Consider the following 21,855-nt stretch of genomic DNA (forward strand, 5'->3'; position numbering starts at 1 on the left):
TTTTTGCTCGACTAGCCTGCGGGATGCATCCTCTCGCACGTGTTTTTACTCGACTAGCCTGCGGGATGCATCCTCTCGCACGTGTTTTTACTCGACTAGCCTGCGGGATGCATCCTCTCGCACGTGTTTTTACTCGACTAGCCTGCGGGATGCACCCTCTCGCACGTGTTTTTACTCGACTAGCCTGCGGGATCCATCCTCTCGCACGTGTTTTTGCTCGACTAGCCTGCGGGATCCATCCTCTCGCACGTGTTTTTGCTCGACTAGCCTGCGGCGTGCACCCCCTCGCACGTGTGTTTGCTCGACTAGCCTGCGGGATGCATCCTCTCGCACGTGTTTTTACTCGACTAGCCTGCGGGATGCATCCTCTCGCTCGTGTTTTTACTCGACTAGCCTGCGGGATGCATCCTCTCGCACGTGTTTTTACTCGACTAGCCTGCGGGATGCACCCTCTCGCACGTGTTTTTACTCGACTAGCCTGCGGGATGCATCCTCTCGCACATGTTTTTACTCGACTAGCCTGCGGGATGCATCCTCTGGCACGTGTTTTTACTCGACTAGCCTGCGGGATGCATCCCCTCGCACGTGTTTTTACTCGACTAGCCTGCGGGATGCATCCTCTCGCACGTGTTTTTACTCGACTAGCCTGCGGGATGCATCCTCTCGCGCGTGATTTTACTCGACTAGCCTGATGGATGCATCCTCTCGCGCGTGTTTTTGCTCGGCTAGCCTGCGGGATGCATCCTCTCGCGCGTGTTTTTACTCGGCTAGCCTGCGGGATGCATCCTCTCGCGCGTGTTTTTACTCGACTAGCCTGCGGGATGCATCCTCTCGCACGTGTTTTTGCTCGACTAGCCTGCGCGATGCATACTCTCGCACTTGTTTTTACTCGACTAGCCTGCGGGATGCATCCTCTCGCACGTGTTTTTGCTCGACTAGCCTGCGGGATGCCTCCTCTAGCACGTGTTTTTGCTCGACTAGCCTGCGGGATGCATCCTCTCGCACGTGTTTTTGCTCGACTAGCCTGCGGGATGCATCCTCTCGCACTTGTTTTTACTCGACTAGCCTGCGGGATGCATCCTCTCGCACGTGTTTTTACTCGACTAGCCTGCGGGATGCACCCTCTCGCACGTGTTTTTACTCGACTACCCTGCGGGATGCATCCTCTCGCACGTGTTTTTACTCGACTAGCCTGCGGGATGCATCCTCTCGCACGAGTTTTTACTCGACTACCCTGCGGGATGCATCCTCTCGCACGTGTTTTTACTCGACTAGCCTGCGGGATGCATCCTCTCGCACGAGTTTTTACTCGACTACCCTGCGGGATGCATCCTCTCGCACGTGTTTTTACTCGACTAGCCTGCGGGATGCACCCTCTCGCACGTGTTTTTAGTCGACTAGCCTGCGGGATGCATCCTCTCGCACGTGTTTTTGCTCGACTAGCCTGCGGTATGCATCCTCCCGCACGTGTTTTTGCTCGACTAGCCTGCGGGATGCATCCTCTCGCACGTGTTTTTACTCGACTAGCCTGCGGGATGAATCCTCTCGCACGTGTTTTTACTCGACTAGCCAGCGGGATGCATCCTCTCGCACGTGTTTTTACTCGACTAGCCTGCGGGATGCATCCTCTCGCACGTGTTTTTACTCGACTAGCCTGCGGGATGCATCCTCTCGCACGTGTTTTTACTCGACTAGCCTGCGGGATGCATCCTCTGGCACGTGTTTTTACTCGACTAGCCTGCGGGATGCATCCTCTCGCACGTGTTTTTACTCGACTAGCCTGCGGGATGCATCCTCTGGCACGTGTTTTTACTCGACTAGCCTGCGGGATGCATCCTCTGGCACGTGTTTTTACTCGACTAGCCTGCGGGATGTATCCTCTCGCACGTGTTTTTACTCGACTAGCCTGAGGGATGCATTCTCTCTCACGTGTTTTTCCTCGACTAGCCTGCGGGATGCATCCTCTCGCACGTGTTTTTACTCGACTAGCCTGCGGGATGCATCCTCTCTCACGTTTTTTTACCCGACTAGTCTGCGGGAAGCATCCTCCCGCACGTGTTTTTGCTCGACTAGCCTGCGGGATGCATTCTCTCGCACGTGTTTTTGCTCGACTAGCCTGCGGGATGCATCCTCTCGCACGTGTTTTTGCTCGACTAGCCTGCAGGATGCATCCTCTCGCACGTGTTTTTACTCTACTAGCCTGCGGGATGCATCCTCTCGCACGTGTTTTTACTCGACTAGCCTGCGGGATGCATCCTCTCGCACGTGTTTTTACTCGACTAGCCTGCGGGATGCATCCTCTCGCACGTGTTTTTTCTCGACTAGCCTGCGGGATGCATCCTCTCGCGCGTGTTTTTGCTCGACTAGCCTGCGGGCTGCATCCTCTCGCGCGTGTTTTTGCTCGACTAGCCTGCGGGATGCATCCTCTCGCACGTGTTTTTACTCGACTAGCCTGAGGGATGCATCCTCTCGCATGTTTTTTTACCCGACTAGCCTGCGGGAAGCATCCTCCCGCACGTGTTTTTGCTCGACTAGCCTGCGGGATGCATCTTCTCGCACGTTTTTTTACTCGACCAGCCTGCGGGAAGCATCCTCTCGCACGTGTTTTTGCTCGACTAGCCTGCGGGATGCATCTTCTCGCACGTTTTTTTACTCGACTTGCCTGCGGGAAGCATCCTCTCGCACGTGTTTTTGCTCGACTAGCCTGCGGGATGCATCTTCTCGCACGTTTTTTTACTCGACTAGCCTGCGGGAAGCATCCTCTCGCACGTGTTTTTGCTCGACTAGCCTGCGGGAAGCAACCTCCCGCACGTGTTTTTGCTCGACTAGCCTGCGGGATGCATCCTCTCGCACGTTTTTTTACTCGACTAGCCTGCGGGAAGCATCCTCTCGCGCGTGTTTTTGCTCGACTAGCCTGCGGGATGCATACTCTCGCACGTGTTTTTGCTCGACTAGCCTGCGGGATGCATCCTCTCGCGCGTGTTTTTGCTCGACTAGCCTGCGGGATGCATCCTCTTGCGCGTGTTTTTACTCGACTAGCCTGCGGGATGCATCCTCTCGCACGTTTTTTTACCCGACTAGCCTGCGGGAAGCATCCTCCCGCACGTGTTTTTGCTCGACTAGCCTGCGTGATGCATCCTCTCGCGCGTGTTTTTGCTCGACTAGCCTGCGGGATGCATCCTCTCGCGCGTGTTTTTGCTCGACTAGCCTGCGGGATGCATCCTCTCGCACGTTTTTTTACTCGACTAGCCTGCGGGAAGCATCCTCTCGCGCGTGTTTTTTCTCGACTAGCCTGCGGGATGCATCCTCTCGCACGTGTTTTTGCTCGACTAGCCTGCGGGATGCATCCTCTCGCGCGTGTTTTTGCTCGACTAGCCTGCGGGATGCATCCTCTCGCGCGTGTTTTTACTCGAGTAGCCTGCGGGATGCATCCTCTCGCACGTTTTTTTACCCGACTAGCCTGCGGGAAGCATCCTCCCGCACGTGTTTTTGCTCGACTAGCCTGCGGGATGCATCCTCTCGGACGTGTTTTTGCTCGACTAGCCTGCGGGATGCATCCTCTCGCACGTGTTTTTGCTCGACTAGCCTGCGGGATGCATCCTCTCGCACGTGTTTTTGCTCGACTAGCCTGCGGGATGCATCCTCTCGCACGTGTTATTACTCGACTAGCCTGCGGGATGCATCCTCTCGCACGTGTTTTTGCTCGACAGGCCTGCGGGATGCATCCTCTCGCACGTGTTTTTGCTCGACTGGAATGCGGGATGCATCCTCTCGCACGTGTTTTTGCTCGACTAGCCTGCGGGATGCATCCTCTCGCACGTGTTTTTGCTCGACTAGCCTGCGGGATGCATCCTCTCGCACGTCTTTTTGCTCGACTAGCCTGCGGGATGCATCCTCTCGCACGTGTTTTTACTCGACTAGCCTGCGGGATGCATCCTCTCGCACGTGTTATTACTCGACTAGCCTGCGGGATGCATCCTCTCGCACGTGTTTTTACTCGACTAGCCTGCGGGATGCATCCTCTCGCGCGTGTTTTTACTCGACTAGCCTGCGGGATGCATCCTCTCGCGCTTGTTTTTGCTCGACTAGCCTGCGGGATGCATCCTCTCGCGCGTGTTTTTACGCGACTAGCCTGCGGGATGCATCCTCTCGCACGTGTTTTTGCTCGACTAGCCTGCGGGATGCATCCTCCCGCACGTGTTTTTGCTCGACTAGCCTGCGGGATGCATCCTCTCGCACGTGTTTTTACTCGACTAGCCTGCGGGATGCATCCTCTCGCACGTGTTTTTGCTCGACTAGCCTGAGGGATGCATCTTCTCGCACGTTTTTTTACTCGACTAGCCTGCGGGAAGCATCCTCTCGCACGTGTTTTTGCTCGACTAGCCTGCGGGAAGCAACCTCCCGCACGTGTTTTTGCTCGACTAGCCTGCGGGATGCATCCTCTCGCACGTTTTTTTACTCGACTAGCCTGCGGGAAGCATCCTCTCGCGCGTGTTTTTGCTCGACTAGCCTGCGGGATGCATACTCTCGCACGTGTTTTTGCTCGACTAGCCTGCGGGATGCATCCTCTCGCGCGTGTTTTTGCTCGACTAGCCTGCGGGATGCATCCTCTCGCGCGTGTTTTTACTCGACTAGCCTGCGGGATGCATCCTCTCGCACGTTTTTTTACCCGACTAGCCTGCGGGAAGCATCCTCCCGCACGTGTTTTTGCTCGACTAGCCTGCGTGATGCATCCTCTCGCGCGTGTTTTTGCTCGACTAGCCTGCGGGATGCATCCTCTCTCGCGTGTTTTTGCTCGACTAGCCTGCGGGATGCATCCTCTCGCACGTTTTTTTACTCGACTAGCCTGCGGGAAGCATCCTCTCGCGCGTGTTTTTTCTCGACTAGCCTGCGGGATGCATCCTCTCGCACGTGTTTTTGCTCGACTAGCCTGCGGGATGCATCCTCTCGCGCGTGTTTTTGGTCGACTAGCCTGCGGGATGCATCCTCTCGCGCGTGTTTTTACTCGACTAGCCTGCGGGATGCATCCTCTCGCACGTTTTTTTACCCGACTAGCCTGCGGGAAGCATCCTCCCGCACGTGTTCTTGCTCGACTAGCCTGCGGGATGCATCCTCTCGCACGTGTTTTTGCTCGACTAGCCTGCGGGATGCATCCTCTCGCACGTGTTTTTGCTCGACTAGCCTGCGGGATGCATCCTCTCGCACGTGTTTTTGCTCGACTAGCCTGCGGGATGCATCCTCTCGCACGTGTTATTACTCGACTAGCCTGCGGGATGCATCCTCTCGCACGTGTTTTTGCTCGACTGGCCTGCGGGATGCATCCTCTCGCACGTGTTTTTGCTCGACTGGCCTGCGGGATGCATCCTCTCGCACGTGTTTTTGCTCGACTAGCCTGCGGGATGCATCCTCTCGCACGTGTTTTTACTCGACTAGCCTGCGGGATGCACAATCTCGCACGTGTTTTTACTCGACTAGCCTGCGGGATCCATCCTCTCGCACGTGTTTTTACTCGACTAGCCTGCGGGATCCATCCTCTCGCACGTGTTTTTGCTCGACTAGCCTGCGGGATGCATCCTCTCGCACGTGTTTTTACTCGACTAGCCTGCGGGATGCATCCTCTCGCACGTGTTTTTACTCGACTAGCCAGCGGGATGCATCCTCTCGCACGTGTTTTTACTCGACTAGCCTGCGGGATGCATCCTCTGGCACGTGTTTTTACTCGACTAGCCTGCGGGATGCATCCTCTCGCACGTGTTTTTACTCGACTAGCCTGCGGGATGCATCCTCTCGCACGTGTTTTTACTCGACTAGCCTGTTGGATGCATCCTCTCGCGCGTGATTTTACTCGACTAGCCTGCGGGATGCATCCTCTCGCACGTGTTTTTACTCGACTAGCCTGCGGGATGCATCCTCTCGCACGTGTTTTTACTCGACTAGCCTGCGGGATGCATCCTCTGGCACGTGTTTTTACTCGACTAGCCTGCGGGATGCATCCTCTGGCACGTGTTTTTACTCGACTAGCCTGCGGGATGCATCCTCTCGCACGTGTTTTTACTCGACTAGCGTGAGGGATGCATTCTCTCTCACGTGTTTTTCCTCGACTAGCCTGCGGGATGCATCCTCTCGCACGTGTTTTTACTCGACTAGCCTGCGGGATGCATCCTCTCTCACGTTTTTTTACCCGACTAGCCTGCGGGAAGCATCCTCCCGCACGTGTTTTTGCTCGACTAGCCTGCGGGATGCATCCTCTCGCACGTGTTTTTGCTCGACTAACCTGCGGGATGCATCCTCTCGCACGTGTTTTTGCTCGACTAGCCTGCGGGATGCATCCTCTCGCACGTGTTTTTACTCGACTAGCCTGCAGGATGCATCCTCTCGCACGTGTTTTTACTCGACTAGCCTGCGGGATGCATCCTCTCGCACGTGTTTTTACTTGACTAGCCTGCGGGATGCATCCTCTCGCACGTGTTTTTGCTCGACTAGCCTGCGGGATGCATCCTCTCGCGCGTGTTTTTGCTCGACTAGCCTGCGGGATGCATCCTCTCGCGCGTGTTTTTGCTCGACTAGCCTGCGTGATGCATCCTCTCGCACGTGTTTTTACTCGACTAGCCTGCGGGATGCATCCTCTGGCACGTGTTTTTACTCGACTAGCCTGCGGGATGCATCCTCTCGCACGTGTTTTTACTCGACTACCCTGCGGGATGCATCCTCTCGCACGTGTTTTTACTCGACTAGCCTGCGGGATGCATCCTCTCGCACGAGTTTTTACTCGACTAGCCTGCGGGATGCATCCTCTCGCACGTGTTTTTACTCGACTAGCCTGCGGGATGCACCCTCTCGCACGTGTTTTTACTCGACTAGCATGCGGGATGCATCCTCTCGCACGTGTTTTTGCTCGACTAGCCTGCGGGATGCATCCTCCGGCACGTGTTTTTGCTCGACTAGCCTGCGGGATGCATCCTCCCGCACGTGTATTTGCTCGACTAGCCTGCGGGATGCATCCTCTCGCACGTGTTTTTACTCGACTAGCCTGCGGGATGGATCCTCTCGCACGTGTTTTTACTCGACTAGCCACCGGGATGCATCCTCTCGCACGTGTTTTTACTCGACTAGCCTGCGGGATGCATCCTCTCGCACGTGTTTTTACTCGACTAGCCTGCGGGATGCATCCTCTGGCACGTGTTTTTACTCGACTAGCCTGCGGGATGCATCCTCTCGCACGTGTTTTTACTCGACTAGCCTGCGGGATGCATCCTCTGGCACGTGTTTTTACTCGACTAGCCTGCGGGATGCATCCTCTGGCACGTGTTTTTACTCGACTAGCCTGCGGGATGCATCCTCTCGCACGTGTTTTTACTCGACTAGCCTGAGGGATGCATTCTCTCTCACGTGTTTTTCCTCGACTAGCCTGCGGGATGCATCCTCTCGCACGTGTTTTTGCTCGACTAGCCTGCGGGATGCATCCTCTCGCACGTGTTTTTGCTCGACTAGCCTGCGGGATGCATCCTCTCGCACGTGTTTTTACTCGACTAGCCTGCGGGATGCATCCTCTCGCACGTGTTTTTACTCGACTAGCCTGCGGGATGCATCCTCTCGCACGTGTTTTTACTCGACTAGCCTGCGGGATGCATCCTCTCGCACGTGGTTTTTTCTCGACTAGCCAGCGGGATGCATCCTCTCGCGCGTGTTTTTGCTCGACTAGCCTGCGGGATGCATCCTCTCGCGCGTGTTTTTGCTCGACTAGCCTGCGGGATGCATCCTCTCGCGCGTGTTTTTGCTCGACTAGCCTGCGGGATGCATCCTCTCGCGCGTGTTTTTGCTCGACTAGCCTGCGTGATGCATCCTCTCGCGCGTGTTTTTGCTCGACTAGCATGCGGGATGCATCCTCTCGCGCGTGTTTTTGCTCGACTAGCCTGCGTGATGCATCCTCTCGCGCGTGTTTTTGCTCGACTAGCCTGCGGGATGCATCCCCTCGCGCGTGTTTTTGCTCGACTAGCCTGCGGGATGCATCCTCTCGCGCGTGTTTTTGCTCGACTAGCCTGCGGGATGCATCCTCTCGCGCGTGTTTTTGCTCGACTAGCCTGCTGGATGCATCCTCTCGCACGTGTTTTTGCTCGACTAGCCTGCGGGATGCATCCTCTCGCACGAGTTTTTACTCGACTAGCCTGCGGGATGCATCCTCTAGCACGTGTTTTTACTCGACTAGCCTGCGGGATGCATCCTCTCGCACGTGTTTTTGCTCGACTAGCCTGCGGGATGCATCCTCTCGCACGTGTTTTTACTCGACTAGCCTGCGGGATGCATCCTCTAGCACGTGTTTTTACTCGACTAGCCTGCGGGATGCATCCTCTCGCACGTGTTTTTGCTCGACTAGCCTGCGGGATGCATCCTCTCGCACGTGTTTTTACTCGACTAGCCTGCGGGATGCATCCTCTAGCACGTGTTTTTACTCGACTAGCCTGCGGGATGCATCCTTTCGCACGTGTTTTTACTCGACTAGCCTGCGGGATGCACCCTCTCGCACGTGTTTTTACTCGACTAGCCTGCGGGATGCATCCTCTCGCACGAGTTTTTACTCGACTAGCCTGCGGGATGCATCCTCTCGCACGAGTTTTTACTCGACTACCCTGCGGGATGCACCCTCTCGCACGTGTTTTTACTCGACTAGCCTGCGGGATGCATCCTCTCGCACGTGTTTTTACTCGACTAGCCTGCGGGATGCATCCTCTCGCACGTGTTTTTACTCGACTAGCCTGCGGGATGCACCCTCTCGCACGTGTTTTTACTCGACTAGCCTGCGGGATGCATCCTCTCGCACGTGTTTTTGCTCGACTAGCCTGCGGGATGCATCCTCCCGCACGTGTTTTTGCTCGACTAGCCTGCGGGATGCATCCTCCCGCACGTGTATTTGCTCGACTAGCCTGCGGGATGCATCCTCCCGCACGTGTTTTTACTCGACTAGCCTGCGGGATGGATCCTCTCGCACGTGTTTTTACTCGACTAGCCTGCGGTGTTCGCGATCGCGTGAACGTTCGAGGTTGTATCCTCGTCACGCGCCGCTCTCTCTCTTCGTCGTGACGTCAGCCGCCGACCGCTCTCATAGCGAACCGTGGTAAGAATCCGCGTTACCCCGTTTCCCCCTTTAGGGTCTATCGATCGTGTCCCAATCACCGATCGCCAATTATCGGATGATCCTTAAGGACCAATCCGCGATCCCGATGACGTGAATCCAGCTCGGTTTACGAAGTCTCCGCGAGTCTTGTCGTCTCTTTACGCTCATTACGCTTGTACAAGGAACACAATCAGAATACAGTCCACTTCTACTCATTGTTATCGTTCTTTATTTCTAAAGTTTAACTTCGCGCACAGCGCTGTGCGATTCCGGCGCCTCCTCCATCACGTATCGTTCGGTCGTCGATCGTTTCCGATACATAAAATTGGTCCTTCGAGCCGGATTCGAAGTTAGAGTAAACGGCAAATTTCGGAGTTCACACGTGCTCTCTCAAGATGGCGGACTTCCACCGGCAAGCCATGCTGCAACGGACGATCCTGCGGACGGTTGAGAATTTTCGAAAGATCGGGAAAGCCAACCTCACAATCAGCAAAGTTCAAGCGCGACTCTCTTCTCTCGAAAACGCTTGGACTGCGTTCAGTGATGGCCACGTGCAGCTGCTCACCAATGTACCTGAGGAAGACCACCCGACTGTATCTTATTTCGCGGACGACCACTTCCAGACAACTGAGGATACTTACATCAGCTCCAGGGATGTTCTACTGGACGCCCTCGATAACCTGGGGTCACACGTGAGTCCAACATTGCATTCTCCGGACAACTCCTCCACGAGTCTACTCAAGCCTTCCGTCGCGCTTGCGCATCTTCCTCGCGTACCGTTAGCTCCGTTTAGCGGCGACCCAAACGAATGGGAGTCATTTCGAGATCGGTTCAAGTCGCTTATCATGTCAAATCGCGAATTAACGGATTTCATGCGCATGCATTATTTAGTGTCGTCGCTTACAGGGCCCGCGCTCGAAGCCCTCGGAAACATTCCGATAACCGCCGACAACTTTTCGACAGCGTGGCGCACTCTGACTACGCGATTCGAGAGCAAACGTCGACTGATTAAAATGCATTTGTCGAATCTGATCGATTTACCAGCGGTTGAGCGCGAATCTGCAGTCGATCTGCACTCTTTGATTGATCGAGCGAACGTAGCGAACACATCACTGTCGAAACTGGATCGCTCTCCAGAAGAATTGTGGACGGATATGTTAGTTCTTTTAGTATCGCGAAAACTTGATCCCGTTACGTCGAAAGCATGGTGCATCGCTTCATCTCAGTCCGACACGCCAAAATCATTTACCGAATTAACGACTTTCCTATTCGCTCGTGCGCGTGCGCTCGATGAAATGTCCGTCGAACCCTGCGATTCTGTGACGTCGAAGACGACGTCATGCCCTCGCGTACACGCCGTCACGAACTCGCAATCGTCCGAGCGTCCGAGCGCTTCCTCAGAATTGCGGCGGAGATCAGATAATACGGGAAAGACGAATACTCCGTTTTCGCAATCGTCTTGCCCACTCTGTCATTCACGACACTTTCTGAGTTCATGTCCGCAATACCTAGCCGAATCTCCGGAAAAGCGACGCGAAATTGTAAACCGGCTCTCGCGATGTTATAATTGCCTAAGCGAACGACACGCGGTGTCCGATTGTTCGAGCAAATTCAAATGTCGCGTTTGTCAACAAACTCACCATTCCTCTCTTCACGACGCGTCGACAAGTCGCGCGAACCTAGTCGATCCGTCCGCGCCCCGCTCTTCACCTCCATTACCGGGCTGCTCTACCGTTGTATCGTTGTCTGCGATGACTCCCCGTCGTCCCCCCTCACTCGTACTCTTGGCGACAGCGAGGCTCAAGATACGTGCTTCGTCAGGCCGTACCACGATAGTAAGAGCTCTCCTTGATCAGGGCTCCGAAGTCACACTTGTCACGGAAAATTTAGCTCAATTGCTTCGTGCAAAAAAGACCCGTAGAAATGTTACGATTTCCGCGGTCGGCGGAGCCCACGTGGAAACTGTGCGATCGTCTGTCGAAATTCACGTGAGTCCAGTCCACTCGACTACTCCGTCGCTGGTCACAACTGCGTTGGTTATGCCAACGTTAACAGCTTATAACGCACAATGCACTGCAGATCCGTCTTCATTCCAACATTTGAGAGATCTTCAGTGGGCAGACCCGGTGCCCACAAATTCCGAGTCCATTCAAATGATCCTCGGAGCAGATCTATATGGCGATGTAATCCTAGACGGGATTCGTAAAGGACGTCAGGGACAACCGATAGCCCAGAATTCAATTTTCGGGTGGGTTATCTCGGGGCCCATTCCATCTTCTTCCGTCGATCGCGACGGTTCCTCCACCACGAACTCTTCCTTTTCGTGTGTAGAAGTTTCATCGTGCAAGAAGAATCGGTCCTCTTCGATCGCATTCTCGCACCACTGCTCTTCCTCTTTGGAGTCGGAGCTGCGTCGGTTCTGGGAGGTGGAAGAACTCCCTCGGTGCTCTCCGCTGTCTTCAACAGAACGACAATGCGAAGAACATTTTATGACCACTCACTCGCGCAATCCAGACGGACGGTTCGTAGTTCGTCTCCCGTTCACTCGCGATCCTCCGCTTGAAATAGGTCACTCTCGGCACTCGGCAGGACGCATACTATTCGCATTGACCAACAAATTCCGCAAAGATACCGAACTCGAACGAGAATACTGCGATTTTATGCGCGAATACGAAGCCCTCGGCCACATGCGACGCGTGACCGCGGAACTCCCCCCGGCCACACAGGCTGTCTACATTCCCCACCATCCTGTATTTCGGCCCGGGAGCGCAACGTCACATTTGCGCGTAGTCTTTAATGCATCAAGCTTGACCTCTAACGGTCACTCGCTCAATGACCTGCTCCTAGCAGGCCCAAAATTACAGACAGACCTGCCGTCTGTAATTCTGAAATGGCGTCATCATCGGTACGTTTACAGTGCTGACGTCGCAAAAATGTATCGACAGATTTTGGTCGATCCTCGCGACGTCAATTTTCAACGCATTCTTTGGCTAGATACCATTACAAAATCCCCTATCGACCACGTCCTGCTCACGGTCACATACGGCATGACGTGCGCTCCGTTCATTGCGCTTCGAGTCATTCAGCGCCTCCGTGAACTTGAGGGGGCAAATTTCCCTCTTGCGGTGCCCATTCTACGCGATCAGATTTACGTCGACGATGTCCTCTTTGGTGGCGATTCTGTCGAACTTGTCCGCGCGCGCCGCGATCAAGTCGTAGGGCTACTTCGCCGCGGTAAGTTCGAGCTTCGAAAGTGGTCGAGTAACTGCACGGAACTTCTTAGCGACATAGATCCGTCCGACCATGGATTGGCCTGCACCAGGTCATTGGCTGTCGATGACCACGTCAAGGTGCTCGGGATCGGGTGGAACCCGTTGGACGACGCGTTCCAAATTCAATTAAATATCCCGACGACCGTTCCCGAAACAAAGCGAGCGATTTTATCGGCGATTTCGAAAATTTATGATCCGTTGGGCTGGGTGACCCCCGTTACAATCACAGCCAAAATCCTCCTCCAGGATCTCTGGCGTCTGCGCGTCTCCTGGGATGAGGCTCTACAAAATGAAATTCGAGTACGGTGGAATTCCGTTTACACCGGATTAGAATCGCTGAAAGCATTATCGCTGCCTCGCTGGACCGGCCTCGACTCCAGTTCAGGTCCGGTCGAACTGCACGGTTTCTGCGATGCTTCGTCCCACGCATACGCTGCAGTCGTTTATTTGAAGACCACCTCCAAATCCGGTGTGGTCAACGTGTCTCTCTTGGCGAGCAAGTCTAAGGTAGCTCCCATATCCCCCCTAACGATACCGCGCTTAGAATTGTCCGCTGCTCTGCTCCTCGCGCGCCTTCTCGAATTCGTTCGGAATTCCCTAAACGGTCGCCCTCACTCATGTTTTTGCTGGGGTGACTCCACTATCGTGCTTGCATGGCTGCGCGACAGTCCGTCACGTTGGAAAACGTTCGTGGCCCACCGTGTGCACGAAATTCAAATTCGCGCTCCCGACGTCGTTTGGCGCTACGTGCCCTCGGAAGACAATCCGGCCGATTGTGCGTCACGCGGCATACTAGGAGGCGAGCTCGCAGCGCATTCTCTGTGGTGGTCAGGACCTTACTGGCTAGGCTCATCCGAGGAACAATGGCCTTCCGAACCCACGTCAGTTACGCCGATCGACTTGGTCTGTAGGGAGGAAAAGGCTGCGGTGTCCGTGGCTACAGTCACTTCCGAACCTTGGGACTTGTCGTCCAGATATTCGTCGTGGCCGAAACTTCTTCGCGTTACGGGATATCTATTTAAATTCTTGCGCGCTTGTCGCCCACGCCGCTCGCGTTCTCTCGCTCCCTCGACGCCAGGCCGAACTCTGTCGGCCGAGAACTGTGCCGCCGCGCGAATCTTCTGGATCAATTGCATTCAACGCGATTGTTTCCCTTCCGAAGTCGATGCGCTCCGTCAGCGCCGCAGTCTCTCCCCAAAAAGTTCGCTGTTAGCTCTCGATCCGTTCGTCGATGACGACGGAATTCTTCGAGTCGGTGGACGTCTACGACACGCTCCGGTGGCATTCAGTGTCAAACACCCAATCATACTCGCGTCACACCCATTGGTCAAGCAAATCATCGAGCATGCTCATCTACGCGCCCTGCACGCAGGCCTTCAATTGACCCTACATACGCTGCGGCAAACCTTCTGGATACTCCGTGCTCGCAGTTTGGTCAAGAGCACAATTCATGCTTGCGTAGTGTGTGTTCGCGAACGGGCCGCTGTCCCAGCTCAGTTGATGGGCCAACTTCCGACTCCACGCGTCTCCCCTTCGTCCAGATGTTTTTCTCACTGTGGAGTGGATTATGCTGGTCCGTTTCAAATCCGCGCGTCGTCCGGGCGCGGTATTACGTCGCGCAAAGCGTATGTGTCTCTGTTCGTTTGCCTAGCCACGAAGGCAATTCACCTCGAACTAGTATCCGACTATTCCACCCCAGCTTTCATTCGCGCATTTGATCGATTTTGTTCTCGACGTGGAATACCTTGCGCCATGTATTCCGATAACGGGACCACCTTCGTCGGCGCGGACCGTGAATTATGTCGAATGTACCGAGCGACCCTACGGAATCCGGACTTTCTAAATAAAACCGCCAGCGACTGTATCGTTTGGCATTTTATTCCCCCCTCCGCACCGCATTTCGGAGGTTTGTGGGAGGCCGGAGTGAAGAGCCTCAAACACCATCTGAGGCGGGTTGTCGGTGCTCGAACCTTTACGTTCGAGGAGTTTAGCACTTTGCTATGCTCCATTGAATGCTGCCTAAATTCGCGACCTCTAGCTCCATTGCGAGACTCCGTGGACGATTTTGATGTCCTCACGCCTGGACACTTCATAATAGGCTCCCCGCTCACGGCACCCCCACAACCGTCCGTCCTCGAACTGTCCGAGAATCGCCTCACGCGTTGGCAGCTCGTCAGATCTGTGACGGAACATTTCTGGAAGCGCTGGGTGAACGACTATTTAAACACCCTCCAGCAGCGAAGCAAGTGGCGACGGGAGCAGCCATCAATCGAACCCGGTCAGCTCGTCTTAATCCGGAACTCCGCGCTTCCCCCGTGCAAATGGGAACTCGGTCGCGTGAAAACCGTGCATCCAGGGGCAGACGGTCGGGTTCGCGTGGTCACCGTCAAGACCTCTTCAACCGAACTGACCCGTCCGATTGTGAAGCTGTGCCCGCTGCCAATTGTTTCCGCTTCTACCTAACTTTGTACAGTCACTCCTGTAGATAAAATTGTATTATCTCGACTCGTTAGTTGAGTTCTGCGTTAGCTTTGAGTTCGCGTGCGCCGAAAATGAAACTTGCGTGGCTGCGCGACGCCACCACTAAAAACCAAACGATAATGATTCCTCTGTAACGACTGTACACGTTCTCGAGACACTATAGACGATTACGCATTAATTAGGAGCACGAACTACTATAAGCTAGTTTGTATACCGCTCTAGCTGAATGCGAACACTCTTTGTTAACCGAACGCGGTCTTGGAAAAGGCGTTAGACGGGGAATAGATGTTCGACAGCGAACCTTCGGTTCCAGCGAAGAGTGCTATTCATGTTTGCGTCGTGAGTGTTCGTTTTGCGTCAAACAACAAAATTCTGTATGCGATGCGGCGGCGTTAACTCGTCGCTCTCTTTGAAAGCAACGTTTCAAGGCGGGCGGTATGTTCGCGATCGCGTGAACGTTCGAGGTTGTATCCTCGTCACGCGCCGCTCTCTCTCTTCGTCGTGACGTCAGCCGCCGACCGCTCTCATAGCGAACCGTGGTAAGAATCCGCGTTACCCCGTTTCCCCCTTTAGGGTCTATCGATCGTGTCCCAATCACCGATCGCCAATTATCGGATGATCCTTAAGGACCAATCCGCGATCCCGATGACGTGAATCCAGCTCGGTTTACGAAGTCTCCGCGAGTCTTGTCGGCTCTTTACGCTCATTACGCTTGTACAAGGAACACAATCAGAATACAGTCCACTTCTACTCATTGTTATCGTTCTTTATTTCTAAAGTTTAACTTCGCGCACAGCGCTGTGCGATTCCGGCGCCTCCTCCATCACGTATCGTTCGGTCGTCGATCGTTTCCGATACATAAAATTCGTAGAGCACTACGCATCGAGCGAGGCGATGAGCGAATGACAGCCGCCATCCCCTTCCCGGGGCGCGAAATGTAGTCCTCGATTGTTTTGCTCCAAGATGGTAGTATCCTCCTCCTCCTCTGGATGATTGGTTCTCCTCGAGACGCCAATTGCGAATGTGTGTGAGCGAAAGGAAAGACAGAGGAGGCGGAAGGGAGCGTTTCGTCCTGAGCCTGCTAGAGGACTCATCAGTAAGGCTATCTAGCAGGCCCTGCCTTAGACACGAGGTTGGGTCTGGATTAGGACGACGATTGATAGAGGACGTTGTGTACTGGGGGTCTCCTTGTAGAGAAGAAGAAGCGCGAAAGGGCGGAAGGGGACAGGATAACGTAGCACTGCGATGTCGAGCGGGATACCGCAGCACTACGATATCGAGCAAAGCGAACTGCGCGGGGCGAAGAGGCCCGCAGGGTCCGAGGCTCTACGAATCCGGCTAGCGACAATTTTATGTATCGGAAACGATCGACGACCGAACGATACGTGATGGAGGAGGCGCCGGAATCGCACAGCGCTGTGCGCGAAGTTAAACTTTAGAAATAAAGAACGATAACAATGAGTAGAAGTGGACTGTATTCTGATTGTGTTCCTTGTACAAGCGTAATGAGCGTAAAGAGCCGACAAGACTCGCGGAGACTTCGTAAACCGAGCTGGATTCACGTCATCGGGATCGCGGATTGGTCCTTAAGGATCATCCGATAATTGGCGATCGGTGATTGGGACACGATCGATAGACCCTAAAGGGGGAAACGGGGTAACGCGGATTCTTACCACGGTTCGCTATGAGAGCGGTCGGCGGCTGACGTCACGACGAAGAGAGAGAGCGGCGCGTGACGAGGATACAACCTCGAACGTTCACGCGATCGCGAACATACCGCCCGCCTTGAAACGTTGCTTTCAAAGAGAGCGACGAGTTAACGCCGCCGCATCGCATACAGAATTTTGTTGTTTGACGCAAAACGAACACTCACGACGCAAACATGAATAGCACTCTTCGCTGGAACCGAAGGTTCGCTGTCGAACATCTATTCCCCGTCTAACGCCTTTTCCAAGACCGCGTTCGGTTAACAAAGAGTGTTCGCATTCAGCTAGAGCGGTATACAAACTAGCTTATAGTAGTTCGTGCTCCTAATTAATGCGTAATCGTCTATAGTGTCTCGAGAACGTGTACAGTCGTTACAGAGGAATCATTATCGTTTGGTTTTTAGTGGTGGCGTCGCGCAGCCACGCAAGTTTCATTTTCGGCGCACGCGAACTCAAAGCTAACGCAGAACTCAACTAACGAGTCGAGATAATACAATTTTATCTACAGGAGTGACTGTACAAAGTTAGGTAGAAGCGGAAACAATTGGCAGCGGGCACAGCTTCACAATCGGACGGGTCAGTTCGGTTGAAGAGGTCTTGACGGTGACCACGCGAACCCGACCGTCTGCCCCTGGATGCACGGTTTTCACGCGACCGAGTTCCCATTTGCACGGGGGAAGCGCGGAGTTCCGGATGAAGACGAGCTGACCGGGTTCGATTGATGGCTGCTCCCGTCGCCACTTGCTTCGCTGCTGGAGGGTGTTTAAATAGTCGTTCACCCAGCGCTTCCAGAAATGTTCCGTCACAGATCTGACGAGCTGCCAACGCGTGAGGCGATTCTCGGACAGTTCGAGGACGGACGGTTGTGGGGGTGCCGTGAGCGGGGAGCCTATTATGAAGTGTCCAGGCGTGAGGACATCAAAATCGTCCACGGAGTCTCGCAATGGAGCTAGAGGTCGCGAATTTAGGCAGCATTCAATGGAGCATAGCAAAGTGCTAAACTCCTCGAACGTAAAGGTTCGAGCACCGACAACCCGCCTCAGATGGTGTTTGAGGCTCTTCACTCCGGCCTCCCACAAACCTCCGAAATGCGGTGCGGAGGGGGGAATAAAATGCCAAACGATACAGTCGCTGGCGGTTTTATTTAGAAAGTCCGGATTCCGTAGGGTCGCTCGGTACATTCGACATAATTCACGGTCCGCGCCGACGAAGGTGGTCCCGTTATCGGAATACATGGCGCAAGGTATTCCACGTCGAGAACAAAATCGATCAAATGCGCGAATGAAAGCTGGGGTGGAATAGTCGGATACTAGTTCGAGGTGAATTGCCTTCGTGGCTAGGCAAACGAACAGAGACACATACGCTTTGCGCGACGTAATACCGCGCCCGGACGACGCGCGGATTTGAAACGGACCAGCATAATCCACTCCACAGTGAGAAAAACATCTGGACGAAGGGGAGACGCGTGGAGTCGGAAGTTGGCCCATCAACTGAGCTGGGACAGCGGCCCGTTCGCGAACACACACTACGCAAGCATGAATTGTGCTCTTGACCAAACTGCGAGCACGGAGTATCCAGAAGGTTTGCCGCAGCGTATGTAGGGTCAATTGAAGGCCTGCGTGCAGGGCGCGTAGATGAGCATGCTCGATGATTTGCTTGACCAATGGGTGTGACGCGAGTATGATTGGGTGTTTGACACTGAATGCCACCGGAGCGTGTCGTAGACGTCCACCGACTCGAAGAATTCCGTCGTCATCGACGAACGGATCGAGAGCTAACAGCGAACTTTTTGGGGAGAGACTGCGGCGCTGACGGAGCGCATCGACTTCGGAAGGGAAACAATCGCGTTGAATGCAATTGATCCAGAAGATTCGCGCGGCGGCACAGTTCTCGGCCGACAGAGTTCGGCCTGGCGTCGAGGGAGCGAGAGAACGCGAGCGGCGTGGGCGACAAGCGCGCAAGAATTTAAATAGATATCCCGTAACGCGAAGAAGTTTCGGCCACGACGAATATCTGGACGACAAGTCCCAAGGTTCGGAAGTGACTGTAGCCACGGACACCGCAGCCTTTTCCTCCCTACAGACCAAGTCGATCGGCGTAACTGACGTGGGTTCGGAAGGCCATTGTTCCTCGGATGAGCCTAGCCAGTAAGGTCCTGACCACCACAGAGAATGCGCTGCGAGCTCGCCTCCTAGTATGCCGCGTGACGCACAATCGGCCGGATTGTCTTCCGAGGGCACGTAGCGCCAAACGACGTCGGGAGCGCGAATTTGAATTTCGTGCACACGGTGGGCCACGAACGTTTTCCAACGTGACGGACTGTCGCGCAGCCATGCAAGCACGATAGTGGAGTCACCCCAGCAAAAACATGAGTGAGGGCGACCGTTTAGGGAATTCCGAACGAATTCGAGAAGGCGCGCGAGGAGCAGAGCAGCGGACAATTCTAAGCGCGGTATCGTTAGGGGGGATATGGGAGCTACCTTAGACTTGCTCGCCAAGAGAGACACGTTGACCACACCGGATTTGGAGGTGGTCTTCAAATAAACGACTGCAGCGTATGCGTGGGACGAAGCATCGCAGAAACCGTGCAGTTCGACCGGACCTGAACTGGAGTCGAGGCCGGTCCAGCGAGGCAGCGATAATGCTTTCAGCGATTCTAATCCGGTGTAAACGGAATTCCACCGTACTCGAATTTCATTTTGTAGAGCCTCATCCCAGGAGACGCGCAGACGCCAGAGATCCTGGAGGAGGATTTTGGCTGTGATTGTAACGGGGGTCACCCAGCCCAACGGATCATAAATTTTCGAAATCGCCGATAAAATCGCTCGCTTTGTTTCGGGAACGGTCGTCGGGATATTTAATTGAATTTGGAACGCGTCGTCCAACGGGTTCCACCCGATCCCGAGCACCTTGACGTGGTCATCGACAGCCAATGACCTGGTGCAGGCCAATCCATGGTCGGACGGATCTATGTCGCTAAGAAGTTCCGTGCAGTTACTCGACCACTTTCGAAGCTCGAACTTACCGCGGCGAAGTAGCCCTACGACTTGATCGCGGCGCGCGCGGACAAGTTCGACAGAATCGCCACCAAAGAGGACATCGTCGACGTAAATCTGATCGCGTAGAATGGGCACCGCAAGAGGGAAATTTGCCCCCTCAAGTTCACGGAGGCGCTGAATGACTCGAAGCGCAATGAACGGAGCGCACGTCATGCCGTATGTGACCGTGAGCAGGACGTGGTCGATAGGGGATTTTGTAATGGTATCTAGCCAAAGAATGCGTTGAAAATTGACGTCGCGAGGATCGACCAAAATCTGTCGATACATTTTTGCGACGTCAGCACTGTAAACGTACCGATGATGACGCCATTTCAGAATTACAGACGGCAGGTCTGTCTGTAATTTTGGGCCTGCTAGGAGCAGGTCATTGAGCGAGTGACCGTTAGAGGTCAAGCTTGATGCATTAAAGACTACGCGCAAATGTGACGTTGCGCTCCCGGGCCGAAATACAGGATGGTGGGGAATGTAGACAGCCTGTGTGGCCGGGGGGAGTTCCGCGGTCACGCATCGCATGTGGCCGAGGGCTTCGTATTCGCGCATAAAATCGCAGTATTCTCGTTCGAGTTCGGTATCTTTGCGGAATTTGTTGGTCAATGCGAATAGTATGCGTCCTGCCGAGTGCCGAGAGTGACCTATTTCAAGCGGAGGATCGCGAGTGAACGGGAGACGAACTACGAACCGTCCGTCTGGATTGCGCGAGTGAGTGGTCATAAAATGTTCTTCGCATTGTCGTTCTGTTGAAGACAGCGGAGAGCACCGAGGGAGTTCTTCCACCTCCCAGAACCGACGCAGCTCCGACTCCAAAGAGGAAGAGCAGTGGTGCGAGAATGCGATCGAAGAGGACCGATTCTTCTTGCACGATGAAACTTCTACACACGAAAAGGAAGAGTTCGTGGTGGAGGAACCGTCGCGATCGACGGAAGAAGATGGAATGGGCCCCGAGATAACCCACCCGAAAATTGAATTCTGGGCTATCGGTTGTCCCTGACGTCCTTTACGAATCCCGTCTAGGATTACATCGCCATATAGATCTGCTCCGAGGATCATTTGAATGGACTCGGAATTTGTGGGCACCGGGTCTGCCCACTGAAGATCTCTCAAATGTTGGAATGAAGACGGATCTGCAGTGCATTGTGCGTTATAAGCTGTTAACGTTGGCATAACCAACGCAGTTGTGACCAGCGACGGAGTAGTCGAGTGGACTGGACTCACGTGAATTTCGACAGACGATCGCACAGTTTCCACGTGGGCTCCGCCGACCGCGGAAATCGTAACATTTCTACGGGTCTTTTTTGCACGAAGCAATTGAGCTAAATTTTCCGTGACAAGTGCGACTTCGGAGCCCTGATCAAGGAGAGCTCTTACTATCGTGGTACGGCCTGACGAAGCACGTATCTTGAATAAAATTGCTGTCATAAAATCGGTCCGACTAGCCTGCGGGATGCATCCTCTCGCACGAGTTTTTACTCGACTACCCTGCGGGATGCATCCTCTCGCACGTGTTTTTACTCGACTAGCCTGCGGGATGCATCCTCTCGCACGAGTTTTTACTCGACTAGCCTGCGGGATGCATCCTCTCGCACGTGTTTTTACTCGACTAGCCTCCGGGATGCATCCTCTCGCACGTGTTTTTACTCGACTAGCCTGCGGGATGCATCCTCTCGCACGTGTTTTTACTCGACTAGCCTGCGGGATGCATCCTCTCGCACGTGTTTTTACTCGACTAGCCTGCGGGATGCATCCTCTCGCACGTGTTTTTACTCGACTAGCCTGCGGGATGCATCCTCTGGCACGTGTTTTTACTCGACTAGCCTGCGGGATGGATCCTCTCGCACGTGTTTTTACTCGACTAGCCTGCGGGATGCATCCTCTCGCACGTGTTTTTACTCGACTAGCCTGCGGGATGCATCCTCTGGCACGTGTTTTTACTCGACTAGCCTGCGGGATGCATCCTCTCGCACGTGTTTTTACTCGACTAGCCTGCGGGATGCATCCTCTGGCACGTGTTTTTACTCGACTAGCCTGCGGGATGCATCCTCTGGCACGTGTTTTTACTCGACTAGCCTGCGGGATGCATCCTCTCGCACGTGTTTTTACTCGACTAGCGTGAGGGATGCATTCTCTCTCACGTGTTTTTCCTCGACTAGCCTGCGGGATGCATCCTCTCGCACGTGTTTTTACTCGACTAGCCTGCGGGATGCATCCTCTCTCACGTTTTTTTACCC

At 54.3% G+C, this 21,855-nt stretch overlaps 2 protein-coding genes across 2 annotated transcripts; one reads left to right on the forward strand and one right to left on the reverse strand.

Annotated features, from left to right (window-relative positions):
• Positions 1 to 9,507: 9,507 nt before the first annotated feature.
• LOC143220299 (uncharacterized) lies at positions 9,508 to 14,847 on the forward strand. The gene has a single exon (XM_076445968.1). It carries the CDS (start codon positions 9,508 to 9,510, stop codon positions 14,845 to 14,847), a length of 5,340 nt encoding a protein of 1,779 aa, XP_076302083.1.
• A 2,248-nt stretch (positions 14,848 to 17,095) lies between these two features.
• Positions 17,096 to 21,046, reverse strand: LOC143220300 (uncharacterized). The gene has a single exon (XM_076445969.1). It carries the CDS (start codon positions 21,044 to 21,046, stop codon positions 17,096 to 17,098), a length of 3,951 nt encoding a protein of 1,316 aa, XP_076302084.1.
• Positions 21,047 to 21,855: the final 809 nt, after the last annotated feature.

The sequence above is a fragment of the Lasioglossum baleicum genome, unplaced genomic scaffold (genome assembly GCF_051020765.1).
Source record: "Lasioglossum baleicum unplaced genomic scaffold, iyLasBale1 scaffold0699, whole genome shotgun sequence".
NCBI lineage: Eukaryota > Metazoa > Arthropoda > Insecta > Hymenoptera > Halictidae > Lasioglossum > Lasioglossum baleicum.

What these genes read in the sequence shown, in the direction of transcription:
- LOC143220299 (XM_076445968.1), top strand. Translation starts at nt 9,508, where the DNA reads ATGGCGGACTTCCACCGGCAAGCCATGCTGCAACGGACGATCCTGCGG.
- LOC143220300 (XM_076445969.1), bottom strand. Translation starts at nt 21,046, where the DNA reads ATGACAGCAATTTTATTCAAGATACGTGCTTCGTCAGGCCGTACCACG.